Below are 21337 nucleotides of genomic sequence, written 5' to 3'. Positions count from 1 at the left end.
AATTTCAGAGAACATCAGTGACCCTTCTTAGGTTCCTTTCGTTGCAGAAATTGTGACGGAATGACAAATAAAAAATAAAACTTGAAAAAAATAGAATTTGGAGTTGACGTAACAGTTTATTCTAAAAGATTATGAAAAAATCAAAAGGATAAGACAAGATCTAAAAAAAATGATTTTAGGTCTGAGAGTCAGTCATGCGTAAAGAAAGTATTAGCATTCCATAACGTTCATCATATAGGAAAAGTATTAGCACTCCACAACGTTCATCATACATTTAATGTGCATGCAAAAAGATGTAGTTTTTTCAAAATGTTTATTTTCCCCAAAAAATAATAATAAAAATAGTATAAAAGAAACAATAATAATTTTGGCTTAAATGGTCTTTTGGTCCTAGTTTAGGACGACTTTTTTCACTTTGGTCCTACTTTTGAAAATGTTTTCAATTTGGTCCTACTTTTCGTAATTTTGTTTCAATGAACTCCTTTTCGTTAACTCCGTCTAAATAGTTAACGAAACAGTGCCAGCGTGGTGATTATGTGTGACGTGGATACTGTTCAGTGATGTGTCCGTTTGCACTATGCTGACCATTTAATTGAAAATGTGGATTTGTTTAGGGTTAATCTCTGATTAAATTGGGTTTAGGTTTGGTTTAGGGATTTCGTCGTTGCACTTTGAAATTGTGGATTTGGGGGTCCAATTAGGGATTTCGTCCTCGCTCTTTGAACTTGTGGATTTGGGGCTCGCATTAGGGATTCTGGCATCCAATTTCGTCGCTCATCTTTGCTCAATCGCTGCGGAGGGAAAAGCGATCATCGTGAAGGTATGTGGTGCTTTAGGTTATTACTGATTGTCAGAATTGATTGGGTTTAATGTTAATGATTAGGGTTTTGTATAATTGGTGCTGCATTGTTTATTGTTTTCGCTGGTGACCCACCATTTTTAATTGCTTCTGTTGTCGCTATCTGTGGTGGGTGGGTTTCATGGTTACTTGTCGGTTTGTCGGTTTGTCGGTTATAGAAAGCGTATTTGTTCCCCCCATTTAAACATTGTTTACCATTTGCAGGTTTTTTTGTGTGTTTTTTTGTGTTTCCAATGTCTGATGAAAGGTTTGAGGTTGTGGTCCACCACCGTGGTGAATTTGCTAAAAATGAGTGGTGTAAGTATGTTGGTGGAGAAACTACTCATTGGTCATGCGATCCTGACCACTGGAGTTATTTCGAAATATTGGGGTCTCTTAAGGAAATGGGGTATCATAGCGTAAAGGGATTATGTTATTGTGTGGAGATGTTGTTGCACCCTTTGAATGATGACAAGGGTGCACTTAATATGCTTCATATCGCAAGACATTACGGTGAAGTGCATATGTTTGTTGTGCATGGAGTTGATGAGGCCCAGGTAGATGATAATATAGTGGAACCTGAAGGAGATGATGGGAGACCTGTAGAGAGTGGAGAAAACAGTCATGCTGTTAGTGAATTTGAGGTACTAGGAACTGAGATTGTAGTCTGGTCTGCTCCACCTGAAGATGTAACTTCTGCTCCAGTTGATGATGCTAGGAACGAAGACACTGAAATTGGATCAGATGAAGGTGAAGTGGTTGACAGTTTAAGGAGGTGTGGTGAAGAAGAAGTGGGAGTTAAGAATGTGGGCACAGGTGAAGAAGAAGTTGGAGGTGAGAATGTGGGCACAGGTGAAGAAGAAGTTGGAGGTGAGAATCTGGGTACAGATGAAGCAGAAGTTGGAGGTGAGAATGTGGGTACAGGTGAAGCAGAAGTTGGAGTTGAGAATGTGGGTACAGGTGAAGCAGAAGTTGGAGTTGATAAAGGGCTGGATAATGAAAGGGATTGTGATGATGAAAGGGTTGAGGTTGATAGTTGGATTGATTCTGATGCAGACTGTATAGGAGATAGTGATGGAGACGAATGGGGTTGTGGTGATGGAGGTACTGAAGGCGTAGTTGATGTAGAAATAGATGTTGATTATGGTCAAGGCGAAGTTGGTCCTAGTTCACAAAACCATGATAGTGAAGACAGTGCAAGTTGCATCCCAACACATCTTCACCACATCTCTGCAACACAAAAAAACCATGAACATGAAACTGAAAGACTGAAAGTGATAGAAACACCCAAACCCTCGAACAGTGGAAAACAAACCTTAAAGTTCGCACAGCCCCAAAATTGTTTACCCAAATTCTTTGTAGTTCTAGCTGTGCGCACCACTGCAATGTCTCCGCAATCGCAAATTGGGGGTGACCCTGAAACCCTAGAACCACCATGGCAGGAATTGCAAGTCCGATTAACCCAACTGTTGCAAGAAGATGAAGATGCCCCACGAGACATTGGTTTTCAGCTGAAATGGAACCCTAAACTACAATGAACACACAAACCCTAAAATTCAATTTAAAATCTGGGCAATGACAGTGCAAACGGACATGTCAATGAACAGTATCCACGTCACACAAAATCACCACGCTGGCACTGTTCCGTTAACGATTTTGACGGAGTTAACGAAAAGGAGTTGATTGAAAACAAATTACCAAAAGTAGGACCAAACTGAAAACATTTTCAAAAGTAGGACCAAAGTGAAAAAAGTCGTCCTAAACTAGGACCAAAAGACCATTTAAGCCAATAATTTTTTGGTTTTTTGGACCCAACAAGGATTAATCTTCGCTTCTATGTATCTCCATTTACAATGAAGAATCAATAATCATCTTCGCATCTATGTATCTCCATTTACAATGAAGAATCAAGAATCAAGGTTACGTAATTCTTATGGGAAAGCTATCCGAAAACCATTTGAAAAATGATTTGATTTTTTTTGATAATTTTGAAAACCTTTTTATTTCAATTTTTACTATTTTGAATTATTTTAGAATTGGTACAATGCGACGCGAACAGACGAACAAACATTGAAAATAAATTCTTTTTGTTTAATCTTTTATTTTTTTCATTTTTTTAATCTTATAATTTTTCATATTTTTTTAAACTTATTTGAAGGTGGATGTGAATGTGATTGAGCTACTAGATAAATATTAAAGAGTAAACAAAGAAAGCTATTTTTTATTTTTAGATCTTTATACATTTTTTAGAAAAAAATGTAAAATTTTAAGATGGATGTCAGGGGCGACCGGACAAACACCAAAGAAATGTGGAAAAATATGTTACGATTTAAAAAAAAAAAGAATATATATATATATATATATATATATATATATATATATAATGAAAATTGAAAAAAAGAGAGAAAGAAATTAGAAGTGATGTACTTTCAAAAAAATTCAATATCTTTTGTTTTATATCAATCTCACCTTCTCATTTCGTATATTATAACTACTTTTTCTCTTTTCTTTCTCTCCTTTTCTAAGATTTTTTTTTTTCCTTCAAGAGAGATAAAAATGATTTGTGTGAGTGATAATGAAAAAGTAAGAGAACATCGATTCCATTTTATCAAACACCTAAATGTACTTTAGGTGTTTGATTCGAGTGAGTGCAGTTGGTGTCATGCAACACTGAGCTACAAAACCTATTCTTACACTAAATGCAACAAACTATATGCTTAATTCCTAATGAACATAATTAAAATTAATTAAAATGGTAGGTACGAACCGAAGTGCATTTGAACTCTAAAATAAAATATATAAAATGATTATCCGGATGATCTCCAAATCCTTCCCTCCAAGGAAACGACCATAACAGAAACATCGTCATGATATTTACGACGATCTCCATGAGGAATATCCAGCAATTCATGAAAATCCATTCCTGCAAAAATCTTCATCATCAAAATGAATGCCATAACAATAACAATAATCGTACGAGTAGTAAAGAGCATGGGTGACACTGACCATTCATTTTTTGCGGCACGGAATAGAAGCTCTGCTACAAGGTATTTTGCAGGATCGCCTTCGGGAACATTTTCCAGGAACCAGGTGACATGGACAACTACCTCTTCATTGTTGAAATATTGGTAAAGCCCGTCTGAGGACAGCACCAGGAACCGGTCGCTTGAAGATAGCCGGTGATGAACAACAGACGAAGCACAACTTAGGTAAGGACCGTTGCCCACATAATCAACTCGAAACATCTTCAGTAGAGGTTCGTTAAAACATGGCTAAATCATACAATTTTAGTTAGAAATGGTTTCAGAAAACAACAATAAGTATTCTTCATTTCATTATTTATTCACACCATCAAAACAATTAGTACTGTGTCTGTAAGCAAATATGCTCATATTGACATCTACATTTTTACCTAGGGTATTAGGAAATAACAATGAACCAGTATGTATCTATCTTGTGTAAATCAAATTACACGTCCAATTGATTGAATTTGCAAATCAGTAATTGCGAAGTTAAAGAAAATAACATGCAATATTCAAAAATATCTTCAAGAGCGATCAGGATTAGAATCAAAAGTGCATAATAAAAATGACAAAGTCATAAACAATTTGATTACGAACTTCATAATATCAAAGTCATAAACTCTGCATCATATCATGTATACTGGAGGCCCGAAAGACAACCATTTATACCACTGCAACGGAGAAGACAGAATTTCGTTACTATGGCTGAAGTAAGGTGGAAGCGTTAGGTTACAAAATAAAATGAGCGTCGATTATTCTTCAATAAAGAAAGAAGTCTCTTCTCTAGAAAAGATAAGTAAAAAAGATAAGCGTCATATTGTGGTTGTCTTGTTTCCGGAAAAGTTCTCTGCTGAAAACAAAAGAAGATATTAGAAAAATATACGGTGAATGTAAAAGTATTTTTTTATAGCAAAGCATATATAAGAGAAATTGACGTGTCATATAGTAGTATTTTTTAAATTCATAGAATTCATAGGTTTCACAGATTTCACATTACGTAGTGTTCTGTAAATCATGTTTACTCTCTTGTAGACCGAACTACTATGAAAGCGAGTATTTGCACATGTCTTATGGCTCCTCAATTTTTTTATGCTTCTGATCTCTGACAGCTCGTTTTGCTTCGCGAGCCAACCAGACGATGGGGTTAAAGTTGAATCCACTTTCTGGGTTTTTGTTGGATCATTTCATAATCGAAGCTAAATTAGAAAGACGCAGCATGGACGTTATATTTGTCTTAGTAACCTGGTTTCATCAGTGCAATGCAAGCCAGCAAGTGAGAAATCGGATTCTTGGCATAGAACACATTATTAATGCTACGACAAAGATTATAAAAGAGAACCGTAAATTGCTGTTTGGTAGATTCCAAAAGCACCCACCTTAATTAACGGACCAAAACCTCAAAAGAGGAGGGAAACAGCGTACATGATCTGACAAAAACAGCGTGCATTTGGGAATAAGGATGCGATTTTAGCTTTTAGTGTGGTATAAGCTGCTTGGGAATCTTTAGAAACTTATAGCTCGGTTTGTGTTGTTCAAGAGATTTTCTGATTCTAATGAAAAAGAAAAAAAAAAAAAAAAAGTTTGGTGGGTTTCCATGTTGGTTTGAAGCTATTAACTAATAAGCCATTCCTTGCTCTACCTCGAGGAAATCCCACCTTGCTTTAATTCTTTTAGATATTTCATAAAACAACATGATACCCAAACAAGACATATATGCTGCTGCTTTAATTTCCCCCCTTTTCCTCTTCCCTTGTACATTGCTTAAACAGAAGGGTCTTGTCTCATCTCTGTTTCCATTTATATTCCTTCCCGTTAATGGACTATTAGGTACTGGGGAGCAAAAGCTCTCTTATGTTTTCGTACATTTCTATTTCTATTTATTCACCTTTTTTTTTTCTTCTATATTTTATACTCTAGATAATCTACCTGAATTAATTCTGCTCGCTGCTATTAAACTTCGCCTCTGAATAATAATCTGATTGTTCAATCAACCGCCAGTGGGAAGAATCAAATAAGACGGTTGTCATAGTGTTTATCAATTTACTGAATTTAGAAATGATGGTGTCAAGTGAGCTACAAGGACTTTCCATGTCCCTGGGTTCAAAGAAGCCAACCTTCCACCGTGACAAGGATTTGTGTTCCTCATTCTCCGGTAGCAGAGTGAACTTGCTTCAATCAAAGAATGTAGTATCTGGTTTTCCGCCTGGAAAATTCTTTAGTGTCACACACAGAAACACAACCCGAAGATTTATCACTATGTCTACTCTTGCAGATGTTGCAAATGACTTTATGGTAACTTAACTTTCATTTTGCTTAGCGAGCGATGTCTTAGTTTGGGTTAATTTTATAGTGACGGAAATTTTGTTAAACCTGTGAGTCTAATCTTCTTTATTTGTTCTAACCAGTACACTTGAAAGTGTACATTAATTTACCCAGATATTTTTGCATTTCAGGCCCTTCAATCACCGATACTAACAGGAAGAGAAGCCAACCCAAAGACTGTTGCATCGATCATATTAGGCGGAGGAGCTGGAACTCGTCTGTTCCCCCTTACTGAAAGAAGGGCTAAACCTGCAGTAAGTTATTAATTTCACTAATCTGTGTTTATCTTTATATTTTACTCCAGGCCTAGGCTTAAATTCATTCACCTGTATGTGATTCTCAGGTACCATTTGGAGGATGCTATAGACTAGTTGACATACCCATGAGTAATTGCATTAACAGTGGAATTAACAAAATTTACGTCCTCACGCAATATAACTCTCAGTCCCTCAACCGACACATTGCTCGAACATATAATTTGGGAGGTTGCATCAACTTTGGAGGTGGTTTTGTTGAGGTACTCAATCTTATATTATTAATTTATTATCGTTATCATTATGTTTTACCTTCCTTTTTAATTATGTCTCAGATTAAACACACTTATTGGCAAGGTATGCAGAAACTACAAAGAGTTTAATTTCTATGTACTCTTACATTGTTAATATATCTGAAATTATGGTAGTCATGATTGTAAGGTAGATAGTGTAAAATATGACACTGTATGCATACACCATTGTCTTTACTAAAATTTTGTTATGATAGGTATTGGCTGCAACTCAAACACCTGGTGAATCAGGAAAAAAGTGGTTTCAGGGTACAGCCGATGCTGTAAGACAATTCCTTTGGTTGTTTGAGGTATTGTATAAATCTTTTTCCAGTTCATAAAATTGTAGATTTGTCAGAGTAGTCCGTTTGGCCACAGAAATGCAGGTGTTTAAAGATTATGCCCTTCTTACATTTGAGTTTGTGGTACTTGAATAGGACGCTGATCATAAAAATATAGAGAACGTTCTGATATTGTGTGGTGATCAGCTATATCGAATGGATTACATGGACATTGTGCAGGTTGGTATTAGTTGTTAATTTTATGCTTTTTGCTAATTCACTTTCTATGGATATTTCAACTGATCTCACACTTGCAGAAGCATGTTAATTCATGTGCTGATATATCAGTATCTTGTCTCCCAGTGGATGGCAGGTATTCTATGTAAAGCTTGTTCTGATCCAATGTACAATATTGGTTTCTGAAATATTTATATTTTCTTCTTTTCCTTTGGTAGTCGGGCCTCTGATTTTGGATTAGTGAAGGTTGATGAAAGAGGACGGATATGTCAGTTCTTGGAAAAACCCAAGGGAGAATTGTTAAGATCTATGGTTGTTACTTTTCCAATCTCCTGTTAAAAGACTGAATAATAATTTACTGCAGTTGTCAATATCACCTGTCTCTGACTAAAGTACTTGTTTTCATAGCATGTAGATACGAGTATTTTTGGACTATCAGCTCAAGAAGCAAGAAAATTTCCATACATCGCATCAATGGGTATATATGTGTTTAAAATAGATGTTCTGCTAAAAGTTCTCAGGTAAAGAAAATTTCCCTGTTTTCCTTCCTTGTGCAATAACCAATAACCAAGCCTCATTCTAATGGGCAAGATCCAACAATCACATTAGACTCTTCAAGAAAAACTTGTAATCTATTATTGTGGTTTTCATTCTTCTTTTTATGACAAATTCGCAGGGGCTGTTATCCTAATGCAAATGATTTTGGATCTGAGGTCATTCCATTGGCTGCAAGAGATTTTAATGTCCAGGTAGCTGCACAATGTAAAAACTACAAAAGTTATAAAAATTGTTTTAGCTGAAGAATTTTTCCAAATATTCTATGAATATAGTTTTTGATGAATGCATAATGATGAAGGAATGGCCCTGGATTTTATGACAGGCATGTCTTTTCAGTGGTTATTGGGAAGATATTGGGACTATAAAATCTTTCTTTGATGCGAATTTGGCTCTTATGGACCAGGTAGGTTTGTTAGTGTTTAAGTTATAGGTCTGAATCAGAAAACAAAATCCACTGAGTTTACACAAGCTGCAATTTATTGTTCTTCCATGTTGAAGCCGCCCAAGTTTCAGTTGTATGACCAGTCCAAGCCTATTTTTACTTGTCCTCGGTTCCTACCACCAACTAAAATGGAGAAGTGTGAGGTAAATAAAACTATTAAATTTAGTCCATATACTTCAATTTACGTGATTCTGACAGAAACTAATGAGACTGTGCAATAACTTCAATTGTAGGTAATTAACTCTTTGATTTCAGATGGTTGCTTTTTGAAAGAGTGCACAGTAGAACATTCCATTGTGGGAATTCGATCACGGCTTGATTCTGGAGTGCAGATAAAGGTAATCTTCCTTTTCTTTTAGAATTGAGATCACATTCATATGGGAGTGAATCAGTATTTTTTCCTGTTCAATTTCTCTTAACCTGACATGAAACCATATGAATCACATTTACAAACACTTTTCAGGATACCATGATCATGGGTGCTGACTATTACCAGACAGAAGCTGAAATTGCTTCTCTTGTAGCAGCGGGAAATGTTCCAATAGGCATTGGGAAAAATACAAAAATTGTGTAAGAATCCAGAAAATGCTTTCAAGTATTTTCACATTCTACCGCATACTGCATGAAAAAATTTGCATGCTGTTGAATTATACTAATCATTACATTTGCCTGCTACTCTTTTTATAACTCTTGTGCGAATCTTATATGCAGGAATTGTATAATTGACAAAAACGCAAGAATTGGAAACAATGTAATTATTGCAAACAAAGACGTAAGTAATAACTTAGTTGTCAAAGTTCTCTACTTTTGGAAGTTATTTCTTCTCATTCTTCATGTTTTATTGGGGCAAATGATTCCTTCACTTATGGTTAATTTCATGATAGCATCCTTTTGAGAACGAATAATTAAGAATAGTTCTAAAAAATTATTAATAGTATTCTTTCTTTTTTTTAGAAAAAGAATGATTAAGAATATATACTTTGTTTGGTATAAAAGAAATTGTCTTTAGTACCATACCATGTAAAATCATCATGAAAGAAAAGAGAGAAAGAGAGGGGATACCGCTAAAAAAACAGTGAAAGAGAAAACACCTTTTTCTATGAATGGTTTAAATTATTGACTTTGTACTCTTTTTGAAAAAATCACATTCTCTGATGAATTAATACGTGTTACACTTTAATTTCTTTTAATCTGAACTATGTCTTTAAATGCAATTTTTTTCTTCTGCTTTTGCAACTCACAATTCTCTGGCAATTTTTTTGTTCATTAGGGGAGTTAAAAGATAAAATAAAAATTATCAAATTTTAAATTTGATAATAAAAGTGTGAAGAATTTAATTATATCTTCCAAAGTCTTAGGGTGAGAATAAGTCAGCTTTTAGGTTATTTAAAAAATATGTTAGGTTTAATAAGTCATCGATTTATGTAAAACATACATACGTTTTTATTAATACTATACATATTAATTATATATTTATTCATATTTAAAATGTAAAGTTGTTGACATTGAAGAATAAATCTTTGTGTCATTTAAACGTTTGTTTCAAGATATGTTTTCAACGAAAAGCTAAATGAAGTTACTTTGAACATAACTCTAAAAGAGATATGCTTCTATACTTACAATTAATTTTCTCGAATGTTAATCATTCTTTTCAGAACAGCTTTGCATAGTTTAGGGTGATTTAGCGAAAGGTGGTGTTATTATTTTTTGATTAGAAGATTTAGTGACAGTTGTAGTTGTGATGCAGAATGTGCAGGAAGCAGACAGAGGATCAGAGGGGTTTTATATTCGATCAGGAATCGTTGTGGTGTTAAAAGACTCTGAAATAACCAATGATACAATCATTTAATCACCACTTCACTCCCAGGTGCTCCCAAATTACAGCATCACTTCAATTTTTCACTCAGAATAAATTCTCCAGTCCTGGAAATAAAGGGCTATCTCAACCATCAATTTTTGAATCTTCAATCATGGGAATCAAAGAAACTACACATTCATTTCACTTCCCTCAACATTTTTGTTGGCTCATTCAATAGAACACCCAACAAAATTGTGCGGCAATCAAATTCTTTATACCTTTATTTGTATGGCTCATATAAGCCCAAATGGTTAAAGATTAGTTCAGATTATTTGCAAGATTGAATATTACTTTTAGTTCAAAAGAAATCGGTCACAGAAATAAAAGAAGCATATCTCATTCTGGTTTAATCAACAACTTTCGAGTTCATTTTTTCCAATCTCTAACTTTTTTAGGAATCTTCCTTGCAACCACTCTAGTCTACATTGCAGGGTACAGTTCCATGCTAACAACTTCTTAACATTTCTTGCTTGTCCATTACAAACACCTCAATGCTTTATCCTTATTTTACCAAATCTCACCCACATATAAAGATCCTTTTGTACTTTTCTCTATTAGCCACAAAATTTGTTTATGAAGCAATCTTGCAGTTAAAGCAATGAACCTTGAATCTGCATGCATCAGTGTTAATCCTTTATGAACTGACTTTTACTATAGTTAACCTTGAATCAATACTAATACAAAACAACACAGACTTCTAAATTTAATTGCTTTATTGTGTCGTACAGTAGCATCACAGAACAGAGAATGGTGTTATCTCAATTTTCACTGTATTCATCTCTCCGCCTTGAATATTGGAGACTTCCATTAACCAAAAGAAACTGAAGCACTTTTCATTAGTATTACAAAATTTCAATTAACTGGAAATCTACCATTAAAGACAGTAACAGAAGGCATGCATTAGTCTGTCCCTTTCACCATATTCTCTTTCACATAAAAAATCATGTTAAAATTCAACACCATCATCCTTTATAGAGTGAAGGTTTAATTCATGTTTTTGGAGTCATCACTGTCCTTAACAGCATCATCTTCCTCCAGAAAACTTTTCAGTAAAAAACATCAGACAACTTCCTTAATTTCTTCTGGATTCACGCTCCATCTCCCATTTATTTCCATCCCATAATTATTCCCCCTTTGCATATTTGTGCTAGTAATAAGAATAATGCAGGGTTTCCATCATCACCGACTTGCAACCACTTTATTTTTTATTTTTTCGCCTAATCATGTAATGAATTGATTAGGCTCAAAACTCAGTTTAGCTACCTCATTTATTAATTAAAAGGGTCCGTTTGAGTTTTCAATTTTGATAGAATTGATCTCTGTAGCATTTATTTTGAGAAAACCAATTTGTATTTCCGTGTATTACGACATCTCAGCTAGAAATGAATTGATGAAACATGATTTTATTTGGTCGCTAAACTCAAATTGTTCTGGAGTAAACAATTATCAGTATATAATTTTTTTATCTTACCCCCAGAATTAAGCCGAAGGAAAGCTTAATTTTTTGCTTAATATCTATAATCAAATATACATATCCACCACAGAAATATTGAAAAAGGAAAGGCACTTGCGTGATTCAAAATCATGAATGCTGTACAAGTCACAACGAAATGAACATTCACTTTCGTATATAATAAGGAAAATGCTTACAAACTGTCCCTGATATATGATTGGACCCATATATGTTATAATTCTTTCACTCGCTTAATTTGTTCACACCACATGGTATTTTCCTAGGAACACTTCCAGTAAGGGGAATATATGTTGTAACATATATAAAGATGGTGGAATTTAATGAACTAAGAAATACTTGACATTTTGTGGGATTGTTGATCAATAATTCTGGTAGTTGAAGGACTGTTCTGGAAGACAACTTCATAACCATCATAGAAATTGTCCATTCCCTGAGCCATGAGCTGCCAAAAAAGCCCTCCGGCACAGGGTCCCCCACTCAAAGCATTACTGTATATTGCATTATACATTTTGCTCAAGTAACTGTCCCTTTCAGCCACACTGTATGACCTACAAGACTTCCCAAATTCACCAACAACAACAGGTTTCCCAAGAACATTTTTCGAATACTCAATGTGTGTTTCTAGCCACTTGTCAACAAATGCAACCTGAGCAGCTTCATTTGAACCGGGCATCCTGCAAGTACGTGGTATTATAACTTATTATCACTTTTCTTCATTTATAAGTGAAAACATGATCATTATTATATGTCGTACGTACCATTGTTCAGGGTAGAGATGCATGGTAGCAAAATCGACATGATGAACTAGGTTGTTAGAAATGAAATCAGTGCCAATAAGTTGGTACCCAGGATTGATTTGTTTTTTATCTTCACCGTAGAACCCTTCCAGTCCTATTTCAAGCAAATGATTGCTATCGATGGATTTGACGTATGCACCCATCTCAATCACCCATTCCTGCAAACGCATATAGTAATATTCTCAGTACCATATATAATATAATTATATATATGATCTATATTAGAAATAATTAACCATCAAGTATAATTCTTTTTATATATTCTAAAGAATCGGTTAATCAATGTCCACATCGCAGCGATAGTATTGAATTTGGCTCTTCCAAAATCGGTGGCCTGTTCCATTTGGGAATCTTGAATTGAAGGAAAGGAATAAGATGAGACAAGTGTAATTATATACATGCAATACTGTCAAACAAAAGCAATCACATATGTGTTGCGTATGTGGCCAGTTATTGTGCACACATGTACTATGATGTTTGGTGATATCTAAACTATATAGTAGTATCGCACGAGAGCAACTGAGAAAGGACCTGAATAACTTTTCCGGTGTTGTCGTGTTGGCAACGGGGTTCATTCATAAGTTCCCATGCAAATATGGCAGGATCGTCCTTATATGCCACCCCACTTACTGTGTTTTTTCTTGTCAGCACGGCCTGCATATATATTTGTAAACCACAGAAATAATTACCAATTTAACTAACAAAGTGAATTATTAGATTGATTAGTGTTTCGATAGAAAGCATTAAACGTGTCATTTGGTAATAATATATAGTTTGACAGTGAAATGGTGATGTAGATGTTTATAGAACGTAATTATGGTTGCGACGGCAGAAACTACACGCAAAGAATTAGGTGGTCCAGCAGTACTATATGGTGGTGCATGCATGGTTGGATATGGTTACCTTGATATGGTTTTTGAAGTGTTGTCTGGCTAAAGGATGCGTGAAGAAATCATCTTCACTGTTCACGTACTCACCATGCTCCTTCACCCATTCCACATACTGATTTTTCCCACCAAAATCCTTCCAGTTGTTCACCAAGCTCAGTATCAATCGTACTCCATTTTTTCCCGCTTCAGATATCACAAAGTCCAATCCCTACGCAACACGCATGCACTACTTCATCACCATGAAATTTCATTACAAAGAAATGTTAATGGAAGATGGATTCAGTTAATATATATATACATATACTAACCCTGAATACTTTCTCGTCGTATGAACCAGGAGAAACCTGAAGGGCTCCGTAAGCTCCGTCGTTGAAAGCCCAGGTTCTGGCAACGGTTAAGCCATGGCTGGAAGCTTGTTGCAAAACGGAAGTGACCTTTGGCCTTGTTGATGGGTCAGATGCCATTAACATTAACCAGTAAGCGTTGAATCCGTTGAAGTAGAAACGCTTGTTGTTCAGAACAAAGTTGGTGCCGCTTCGTCGAACGAAGCCACCATTCTGAACTAAATTGCGTGTTGTGTCATGAACATTAACAACACCTTCCTCGCACTGTACATTTTGAACAACCACCATGGCCACCATAACAGCACCCATCAAGACCATGCTTTTGAGACCTCCATGCCAACCCATTTTATCGCTTCCTGATCATGACAATAAAATACATCACTACCAATGCTATATATATATACTATTTAACGTAAGTAACTATATATGCATATTATGATAATGGTTTTTAAATCAGCTAAGTAAAAAAAACAGTATTTTTTATGCAATAAACTTCTAAGAAATATACCTATGTTTAGAGGTCACAAACCCCCTCAGTTTAAGAAATATAAAAATTAAATTTTAGACTTTTAAGTTTTAGAAAGCAAAATACCATAATATATTGGAACTTGAACTCAAGTCCAGATAAAATTTAGTTTTTTTTTTTTTGTTTGACCTGCTATTGTTTCAAATGTATGACAGACACAACAACATATTTTATCACCTCTACTTATTTTATAATAAATTCTCTTTCATCTTTTCCTTTCTCTCATGCAGAATTTGTTATAAAGACGTAGCATTAAAATAATAAAACAGTGGCAGTGCAATTCACTAAAAATAGTGACCGTTGATTCCACATCTAATAAAACTAAGTGTAATCAATTCCATTTTTAAAGTATTATTTTCTCCTGATACTCACCGAAATAAATAAATAAATAAAATAAGTAAAATTTTCAAATATTGAACGGCATACTAAATATTTCTCAAAGTATAAAAATATATTGACATAAAAGCTAAATAATGAATATTGAAATACTTTGAAAGATATTTAGTAAAGAAAGTGGTGGCTAGTAGTAAAATTGATGATTTATTTATTAAAAGTAACTAACCAAGGAGAGTGTGAGGAAACAGAAAGAGAGAGTAGCTAGGACGGCAGAGCATAAGCTTTATTGAAAAGAGAAAGAAGAAGAGTTTGTGGGAAATGGCATATTCTTGGGGCTTTATATAGTTATAAAGAGACACATACACAACAGAAGAAGGGTTTCACTATTCCAGATATGAATTGAAACAGTTTTAAATAATTAGGTACATGTCATTATTTTAAAACTTTAAGTTTGAGTTAGCAGTTTAGAATTTTGTAATTTATTTTATGCACACTCTTTTAATTCTCTTCATGCTTCAAAGAGATACAATATATATTTATGACTATATTCTACGCAAACCCTTGTAAGTATACGAGTTACGATGTAGTTCATGCATACCAAACACATCTGATTGAAATGGGTACTCTGATAGATATAAAAACGAAAACTTCTACAATTATTGGTAGTCAAAAGTTAACTTCTTAAAAGAGTAAATTAAAATAAGAACTAATTCAAATGCTATTCATTTTTCTTCGCCAGATAAATTTTGTATTCAGTACTCAATATATACACACTCAAATCCTGTATTGTCTTATAAAAGAAACAACAACAACATGCGATTTATTTAGATTAAGTGGTTCGAAACTATGCATGATAAAATCTTGGTTTTATCTTGAATTGGCCACGTCATGAACTAGTCAGAGTTGGATATATGTGCCATTGTTTTCTGACAGTTTTAATCAACAAACAATATTATTACAGAGAGTATCCTAAAATTCTGATAGAGTAACTCGTTACAGTGTTCATCAACATCACCAGTTAAACGTATTTTCATATAATGAATGATATTTTTTTCACGCCTTGATGGGGTTTTATTTATATCCAGAGAGAAAACAAAAATAAGAAGAAAAAAAAAAGAGGGAAAAAATATAGTATGATAACAAAAAATAGAACTATTCTGATGTCTATCCAGAATAATCACACATCGTTTAATACTTATCCTTATATCCATTACAGAGGAGTCTCTTCAATTTCTGTGTCTCTGTCAAATAATTTGATGCTATTTTGTATAGAGAAAAATAAGAATACACTCTTTTTTTTTTTTTTAAAGTTGATACTTGCGTTGCGTAACGTCCAAAAATGGAAACAAGTGTTTGGAAGGATAAGAGGAGAAGCTAGCCCCACCAGCTTAATTGAAATGCCATTTTTTCAATAAATTTCCTTTGAGAAAAAGGAAAAAATGGAAAAGAAGATGAGATGCAGTTGTGAACAGCTGGTTATTTTGGTCCCACAGCTTGGATTGTGAATGGACCAAACCAAAACCCATTAATACACACCCAACAATGCAGATAACCCTTTTCTTAAGACTCTTGATTGGTAATGTGCATTCGGTTCTCTCGTATTAGCGACACGGTTAAATGAAAATAACATGGATAATGCTAATGACTGAACCCTAAAACTGTTGATTTAATTAAAAACGTAAACAAAAGTTCATAATACAACATATATGTCTGCGAATTATGATATTTGTCTCAAACTTTTTTATTTTTGTCATAACTGTTCAGCACGTCTTTTCCGTAAGCATACATCGATTGGTCAGTTTAACAACATCCACCAATTAGTTCGTTATTATCCCTTACAACGAAAATTTGAAAAATAAAACACACCCCTAAAGCCATTGTTATCCTTAAGAGATAATGTCGAGAAGCCATTTCCAAAAGCGATTTCAATAATCATCTAACACCAAACCAAAAACGGTCCCAGCATCTTCAAAAACTTGTAATTATCTTTTCTTAACCTAACTTTTTTAAGGGAAATATATTTATGACATGACTCCTGCAAAAAAACTCTTATATTTTTTATTGTAATATCATTAGACGTTAATAATTAAAAAAAAAACGTAAAAGTAAAAAGGCGTTTCTATGTGTTTCGAGATATATATATATATATATATATATTATTTTATTTTTCATGGTCTATCTTTTTATTTTCAATTAATACAAATATAATCATCACAACACAGGTTCTTTTCTCTGGTAGGATTCGTTTAGACTGAAAGAAAACTTTTCCTGAGTTGCTTTGCTTGGTGTGGGCCTTTCTTATTTGGGCCCATGTACTTCTCAACGCGTAACTGTTTCTACGGGCATTAACATAATACTATTCATTATTAATTAAGAAATGGTCTTTCTAACAAGAATTCTCAAGGTAACGTTCAAGCAAATACTTTACTACAAATACACTTTATTATGTTCCTTTAGTTGAAGTGTAATGATAATTTTGGTTTTAATTGTTCGATTTTGTTCTGCAATTTTGAAAATATGATAACTTTAGTCTTATTGTTAGTTTTTAGCATCTCACTTTTAATATATATATATATATATATATATATATATATATATATATATATATATATATATATATATACATATATATGCTATGATCCAACAAATCTAAAAAAGTATCTTTGTAACTATTTATTGTTTGTAACTTCAATAATTTAATACAAATATTAAATAAAATGTGAAATTTGTTACAAATATAAAAAAAAAAAAAAACATTATCGATCAAAACCATTATTATACCAGGGATTCATTACACGATAATTATCTCAGGGTTACGATCTAATAGTTGTATAAAAAAATAAATGAAGAACAAATTTAATTTTTTGAGGTGATTCTATATACTACGGAATATCAAATGAATGTGAAGTATATGTACCAATTTTTTAGATTGATTATTTTTAATGAAAGGGGTTTTTAAATGGATCCAAAATAATAATTAATAAATCAAAAAGCCATGTGCCATGTGATGGGTGCAGTAATACATGGCATCTAGCCATGAAGCTGCATGCGACCCCATCTCTTGATATATATATAAACAAATATGATGATGGCATGTAGTTAGGAATTGCATGTTACTACAACTATGAAAGAATTAAATATTCATCCATAATACCCATAGTTTCTTTCATTCATTTGCATCTTCCAATTGACTTTTCATATATTATACATATAAGTACGGAACTGAAGTACCTTCTATCTGTTTCTTTGATAACCTATCATTGAAATGCCCTATAATTTATACCATTTATCATTATAATATCATGCATGTTGTGTGCTTGTGGGAATTGCATGTGCTGTACCACTCTCGTACTACGGACATCTTAAATCATCCAATCTGTGACATGGATTTCCTTAATCACCACAATTCGGTTAAAAACCTTATACCCAATCATTGGATAACATTTTTGAAATTTAATTTGAACAATAAAGTAAAATTTTAATTTTAAACTACACTCTTTTGCTCACTTCTACTTCCCTTCTGCTCATTATCATTTATCATTAACTTTAGAAAGTACTTTATTTTAAGATGATTTTTTTTTTTCATTTATATTGGTATAACACCCTGTTATACTTAGCATTGTAAAGATCCACGTTACACACTACTCTTGGATTCATGTCATCTTTTTTAGTTTCTTAATAAATACATTTAATAGAGAATATTCAATTCAAGATAAGAGGAGACAAACTTGTTGGTCAACATTTCTTTTCCAACAATTTGAATTTCAGCTAGCTGTTTCTATGGGCTAAAAGTCCTTGCTGCTGCTATAAATGATCATAGGAATATGCCATAAGAGCATCAAATTAAACAATCCTCGTCTTTAGAGAAAGAGAAGATGGAAAAGTTCATTGTGAGTGGTCTCATATGGTTTCTGGTGCTATTCACCACAGAACTTGGAGTAGCATCAGCTGCTTGGTTGCGAGCTCATGCAACATTCTATGGTGGAAGTGATGCCTCAGGAACAATGGGTAATTAATTAAAATGCATTTTCTTGTCTCGTTTTTTCATTTCATAAGTGTAACAAACAAATAATGACGACTAACTTTGATTGGCAGGAGGAGCATGTGGGTATGGAAATCTGAACACTGATGGTTATGGTATAAAAACAGCTGCATTGAGCACTGTTTTGTTTAATGAGGGAAAATCATGTGGTGGTTGTTATACTATAGTTTGTGACGCAAACCAAGTGCCTCAATGGTGCCTTAGAGGCACTTCCATCACTATTACTGCCACCAATTTCTGTCCCCCAAACTATGCTCTCCCTAATGACAATGGTGGTTGGTGTAATCCTCCAAGACCACACTTTGACATGTCTCAACCTGCATTCGAGACAATAGCAAAGTACAAAGCTGGGATTGTGCCAATTTTGTACAGGAAGTATGTTTATGATGTTATGTGTTTGTGAAAAGTCTTAAACTTTTGCTAACTGGTATTGGTATTATGCAGAGTTGGGTGCAAAAGAAGTGGAGGCATCAGATTTAGCATGAACGGGAGAGACTATTTTGAATTGGTGCTTATAAGCAACGTAGGTGGAGGAGGAGAGATTTCTGGAGTTTGGATCAAAGGGTCGAAAATGAACAAGTGGGAAAGCATGACAAGAAATTGGGGTGCTAACTGGCAAAGCCTGAGATATCTGAATGCTCAGAGTTTGTCTTTCAAAGTTCAACTCAGCAATGGAAAGACTCGCACCGCAAACAATGCAGTACCCTCCAATTGGAGATTTGGCCAGTCTTTCATCACCAATGTTCAGTTCTGAAAACGGAAAAATTAATGCACCTATCAATATTAGTGTTTGACTCTTCTTCTATTATTCCCTACGCCTGTAATAATTACTACTATAAATGTTCCATTCCATGTGGTTGTGGCTTAGCAATTTAAGTATTGCGATGAAGCCTACCAACTTTGGTCTGTATTATTTACATAAGCACGAATTTATATTGGAAGCTTACATTTTACTTATGACGTACTAATATATCTTAATTAGCATTTTCTGATATCTTTTATTTATTTTAGACATTGGTATAAAACACCGACATATCCGAATCGCTTCAGAAGGGGAATCAAGTATTTACCCTCACAAGTATAGTTATTTGCAGAACAGCACATTGTGTATGTTTTTTGTTGGCCATGAAGACCTTTAAATAATGTAGATTAGGTGTTTGCTTATATGATAAAAGTAGTAGGTGATGAATTTATGATCCAAAAACCAAGAGAGAAGCTGGGGTAACATCGCTCCAAGCCTTAGTTGGAACAACATTCCTCTTCCATGGTGATTCTGCAGATCCTTAACATTAAGACATAGAACAGGAAACAATATGGTTGAATTTCTAACCTGAGAAACACACTCTTCTTCAATAGCCAATTGTTTCTTTAATTGCCAATGATTTTCTGAAATACTAATGCCAAGAAGAGAAATAAGCCATCTTGGATCACTTATGTTAAAAAGAAAAGGAAAATTTTGCTTAAAATTATCACTCCAACAGGATGCATGTATCTTTTGAAGAAGTTGATGTTAAGTGACATGGAAGATTACACGTTGGGCAGCGAGAGTAAGATGAAAAGTATACAGCAAAAAGAATCACAAACCTATTGTATTAAAAAAGTATAATATTGGAAGGTCCTTCTAAGAAGCTAAGAAAGAAAGTGAATTTGACCAAATAGTACAAGAAACTCAACTATCGAGTTAGATTCTTGTCGAAAAAAACGCATCATCAGTAAAAACAAGAAACACAAGAACGTGAAAACTCCATCATCACAGAAAAAATTAAGATTTAGATGTGAAAATTTATACCTTTATAGACTATCCTTCCATGTCTTTGCTCAAAGTATATCCACAACTCTCCGATGTTGAAAGTTCTACATTAACTAGAAATAAAATAGTTAATAAAATAATTTTGTATTATATAAGTGAGGTACAAACTTCACTTTATAAACTCATTTTGTCACCAAATCAACTATTTCGGTCACCTCTTCATCTGGAAAACGTCCCTCACAACTCTCTATGATCTGTGTAATCAAACTGATTAATTACAGTTTCATAAGGGTAGCTATTCAAATAGACTGAATATTTAAAAGCGTATTGTCAGTCAAATGAAGAACTCCAGATTTAGAATTAGAGATAACAAGACTGTTTGAGCAGAAGATTATTATCAACCTAACACAGCCCTTTAATTTTTTGGCTTAAAAATTCAAGCATTTTTATTTTATATGCATAGACAAACACAATTAATTAATCAGGAGTTAACAAATCCAAAAGCAAATTTGACAAGAATATGAAAATCAGCTACAGGGCTAAAAAAAGTATAGTCCTTCCAACAAAAATTATTTTTATTTTTGTCTGTACAAAATAAATTCACAATTTTCAGTCCTTCCTCTATCGTTCACAAGGCAGCACCTCACTTTTCAATACAGTTCAACCACTAAAATTCACTAACAGTTGGTACCAAAGAAAGTTGAAGTTAAATCTAATTGTCTGCATGCTTCCAACTAAGATATTATTACAGGTTTCCAGAGAAAAGCAATTCGGAAATGGATAAAAAAATAGAAATTCTTAAAAAATCATTCAAAATTCGATTGTTATTACATCTAAGATGTGAATTGTGGAACGACCAACTGCTTTATCTTTTTATCATTCGAAGCTATTAATAAATCAGGGACTATGTTTCCAAATGACCATACTGCTCTATCTTTTTTATCATTCTAAGTTATTGAATCACTTTCTTATTACTAAATAGAAAAAAAAAACAGATAAGTTACATTTTTATAATCATTTTAAAACTTACATTATAATTTGAAATTTAAACTATGAAAAAGAAGTAATCAATTTT

At 33.7% G+C, this 21337-nt stretch overlaps 3 protein-coding genes and 1 long non-coding RNA gene across 7 annotated transcripts; 2 read left to right on the top strand and 2 right to left on the bottom strand.

Moving 5' to 3' along the window:
• Positions 1 to 3408: 3408 nt before the first annotated feature.
• Positions 3409 to 5418, bottom strand: LOC114165308 (uncharacterized). 3 transcript variants are annotated; one of them, XR_014995740.1, is made up of 4 exons: positions 5238 to 5418; positions 4459 to 5103; positions 3845 to 4110; positions 3409 to 3761 (listed from the first exon to the last, which is right to left on the bottom strand). It is a non-coding gene; the product is annotated as an uncharacterized LOC114165308 (long non-coding RNA). The 3 variants fall into 3 exon arrangements; XR_014995739.1 differs by having other exon boundaries at positions 3845 to 4711; positions 4859 to 5103; XR_014995738.1 differs by having other exon boundaries at positions 3845 to 5103.
• Positions 5419 to 5558: 140 nt separating this feature from the next.
• On the top strand, positions 5559 to 10594 carry LOC114180408 (glucose-1-phosphate adenylyltransferase large subunit 1-like). Of its 2 annotated transcripts, XM_028066736.2 has the most exons (16): positions 5559 to 5688; positions 5860 to 6153; positions 6315 to 6437; positions 6527 to 6700; positions 6946 to 7038; positions 7165 to 7248; positions 7326 to 7381; positions 7464 to 7557; positions 7654 to 7766; positions 7922 to 7994; positions 8126 to 8206; positions 8302 to 8388; positions 8479 to 8583; positions 8709 to 8815; positions 8957 to 9017; positions 9993 to 10594. In XM_028066736.2, the coding sequence occupies exons 2-16, from the start codon at positions 5917 to 5919 to the stop codon at positions 10092 to 10094; spliced, it is 1590 nt and encodes a 529-aa protein (XP_027922537.1). In that variant the 5' UTR covers positions 5559 to 5688; positions 5860 to 5916; the 3' UTR covers positions 10095 to 10594. The 2 variants fall into 2 exon arrangements, with proteins under 2 accessions (XP_027922537.1, XP_027922530.1); XM_028066729.2 differs by lacking the exon at positions 5559 to 5688 and having other exon boundaries at positions 5695 to 6153.
• A 1109-nt stretch (positions 10595 to 11703) lies between these two features.
• LOC114173696 (mannan endo-1,4-beta-mannosidase 4-like) lies at positions 11704 to 14852 on the bottom strand. Its single transcript, XM_028058241.2, has 6 exons — positions 14697 to 14852; positions 13573 to 13964; positions 13278 to 13472; positions 12906 to 13028; positions 12336 to 12532; positions 11704 to 12251 (listed from the first exon to the last, which is right to left on the bottom strand). The coding sequence occupies exons 1-6, from the start codon at positions 14746 to 14748 to the stop codon at positions 11903 to 11905; spliced, it is 1308 nt and encodes a 435-aa protein (XP_027914042.1). The 5' UTR covers positions 14749 to 14852; the 3' UTR covers positions 11704 to 11902.
• Positions 14853 to 18295: 3443 nt separating this feature from the next.
• Positions 18296 to 19472, top strand: LOC114162773 (putative expansin-A17). Its single transcript, XM_028046750.2, has 3 exons — positions 18296 to 18478; positions 18566 to 18887; positions 18957 to 19472. The coding sequence occupies exons 1-3, from the start codon at positions 18346 to 18348 to the stop codon at positions 19264 to 19266; spliced, it is 765 nt and encodes a 254-aa protein (XP_027902551.1). The 5' UTR covers positions 18296 to 18345; the 3' UTR covers positions 19267 to 19472.
• The last annotated feature ends 1865 nt before the right edge of the window (positions 19473 to 21337 follow it).

Source organism: Vigna unguiculata, chromosome 1, assembly GCF_037176805.1.
Source record: "Vigna unguiculata cultivar grain cowpea cultivar isolate G323 ecotype 2 chromosome 1, ASM3717680v1, whole genome shotgun sequence".
In the NCBI taxonomy this organism is placed as follows: Eukaryota; Viridiplantae; Streptophyta; class Magnoliopsida; order Fabales; family Fabaceae; genus Vigna; species Vigna unguiculata.
The sequence above is the reverse complement of the archived record's forward strand: the minus strand, read 5'-3'. Positions and strand labels throughout refer to the sequence as shown.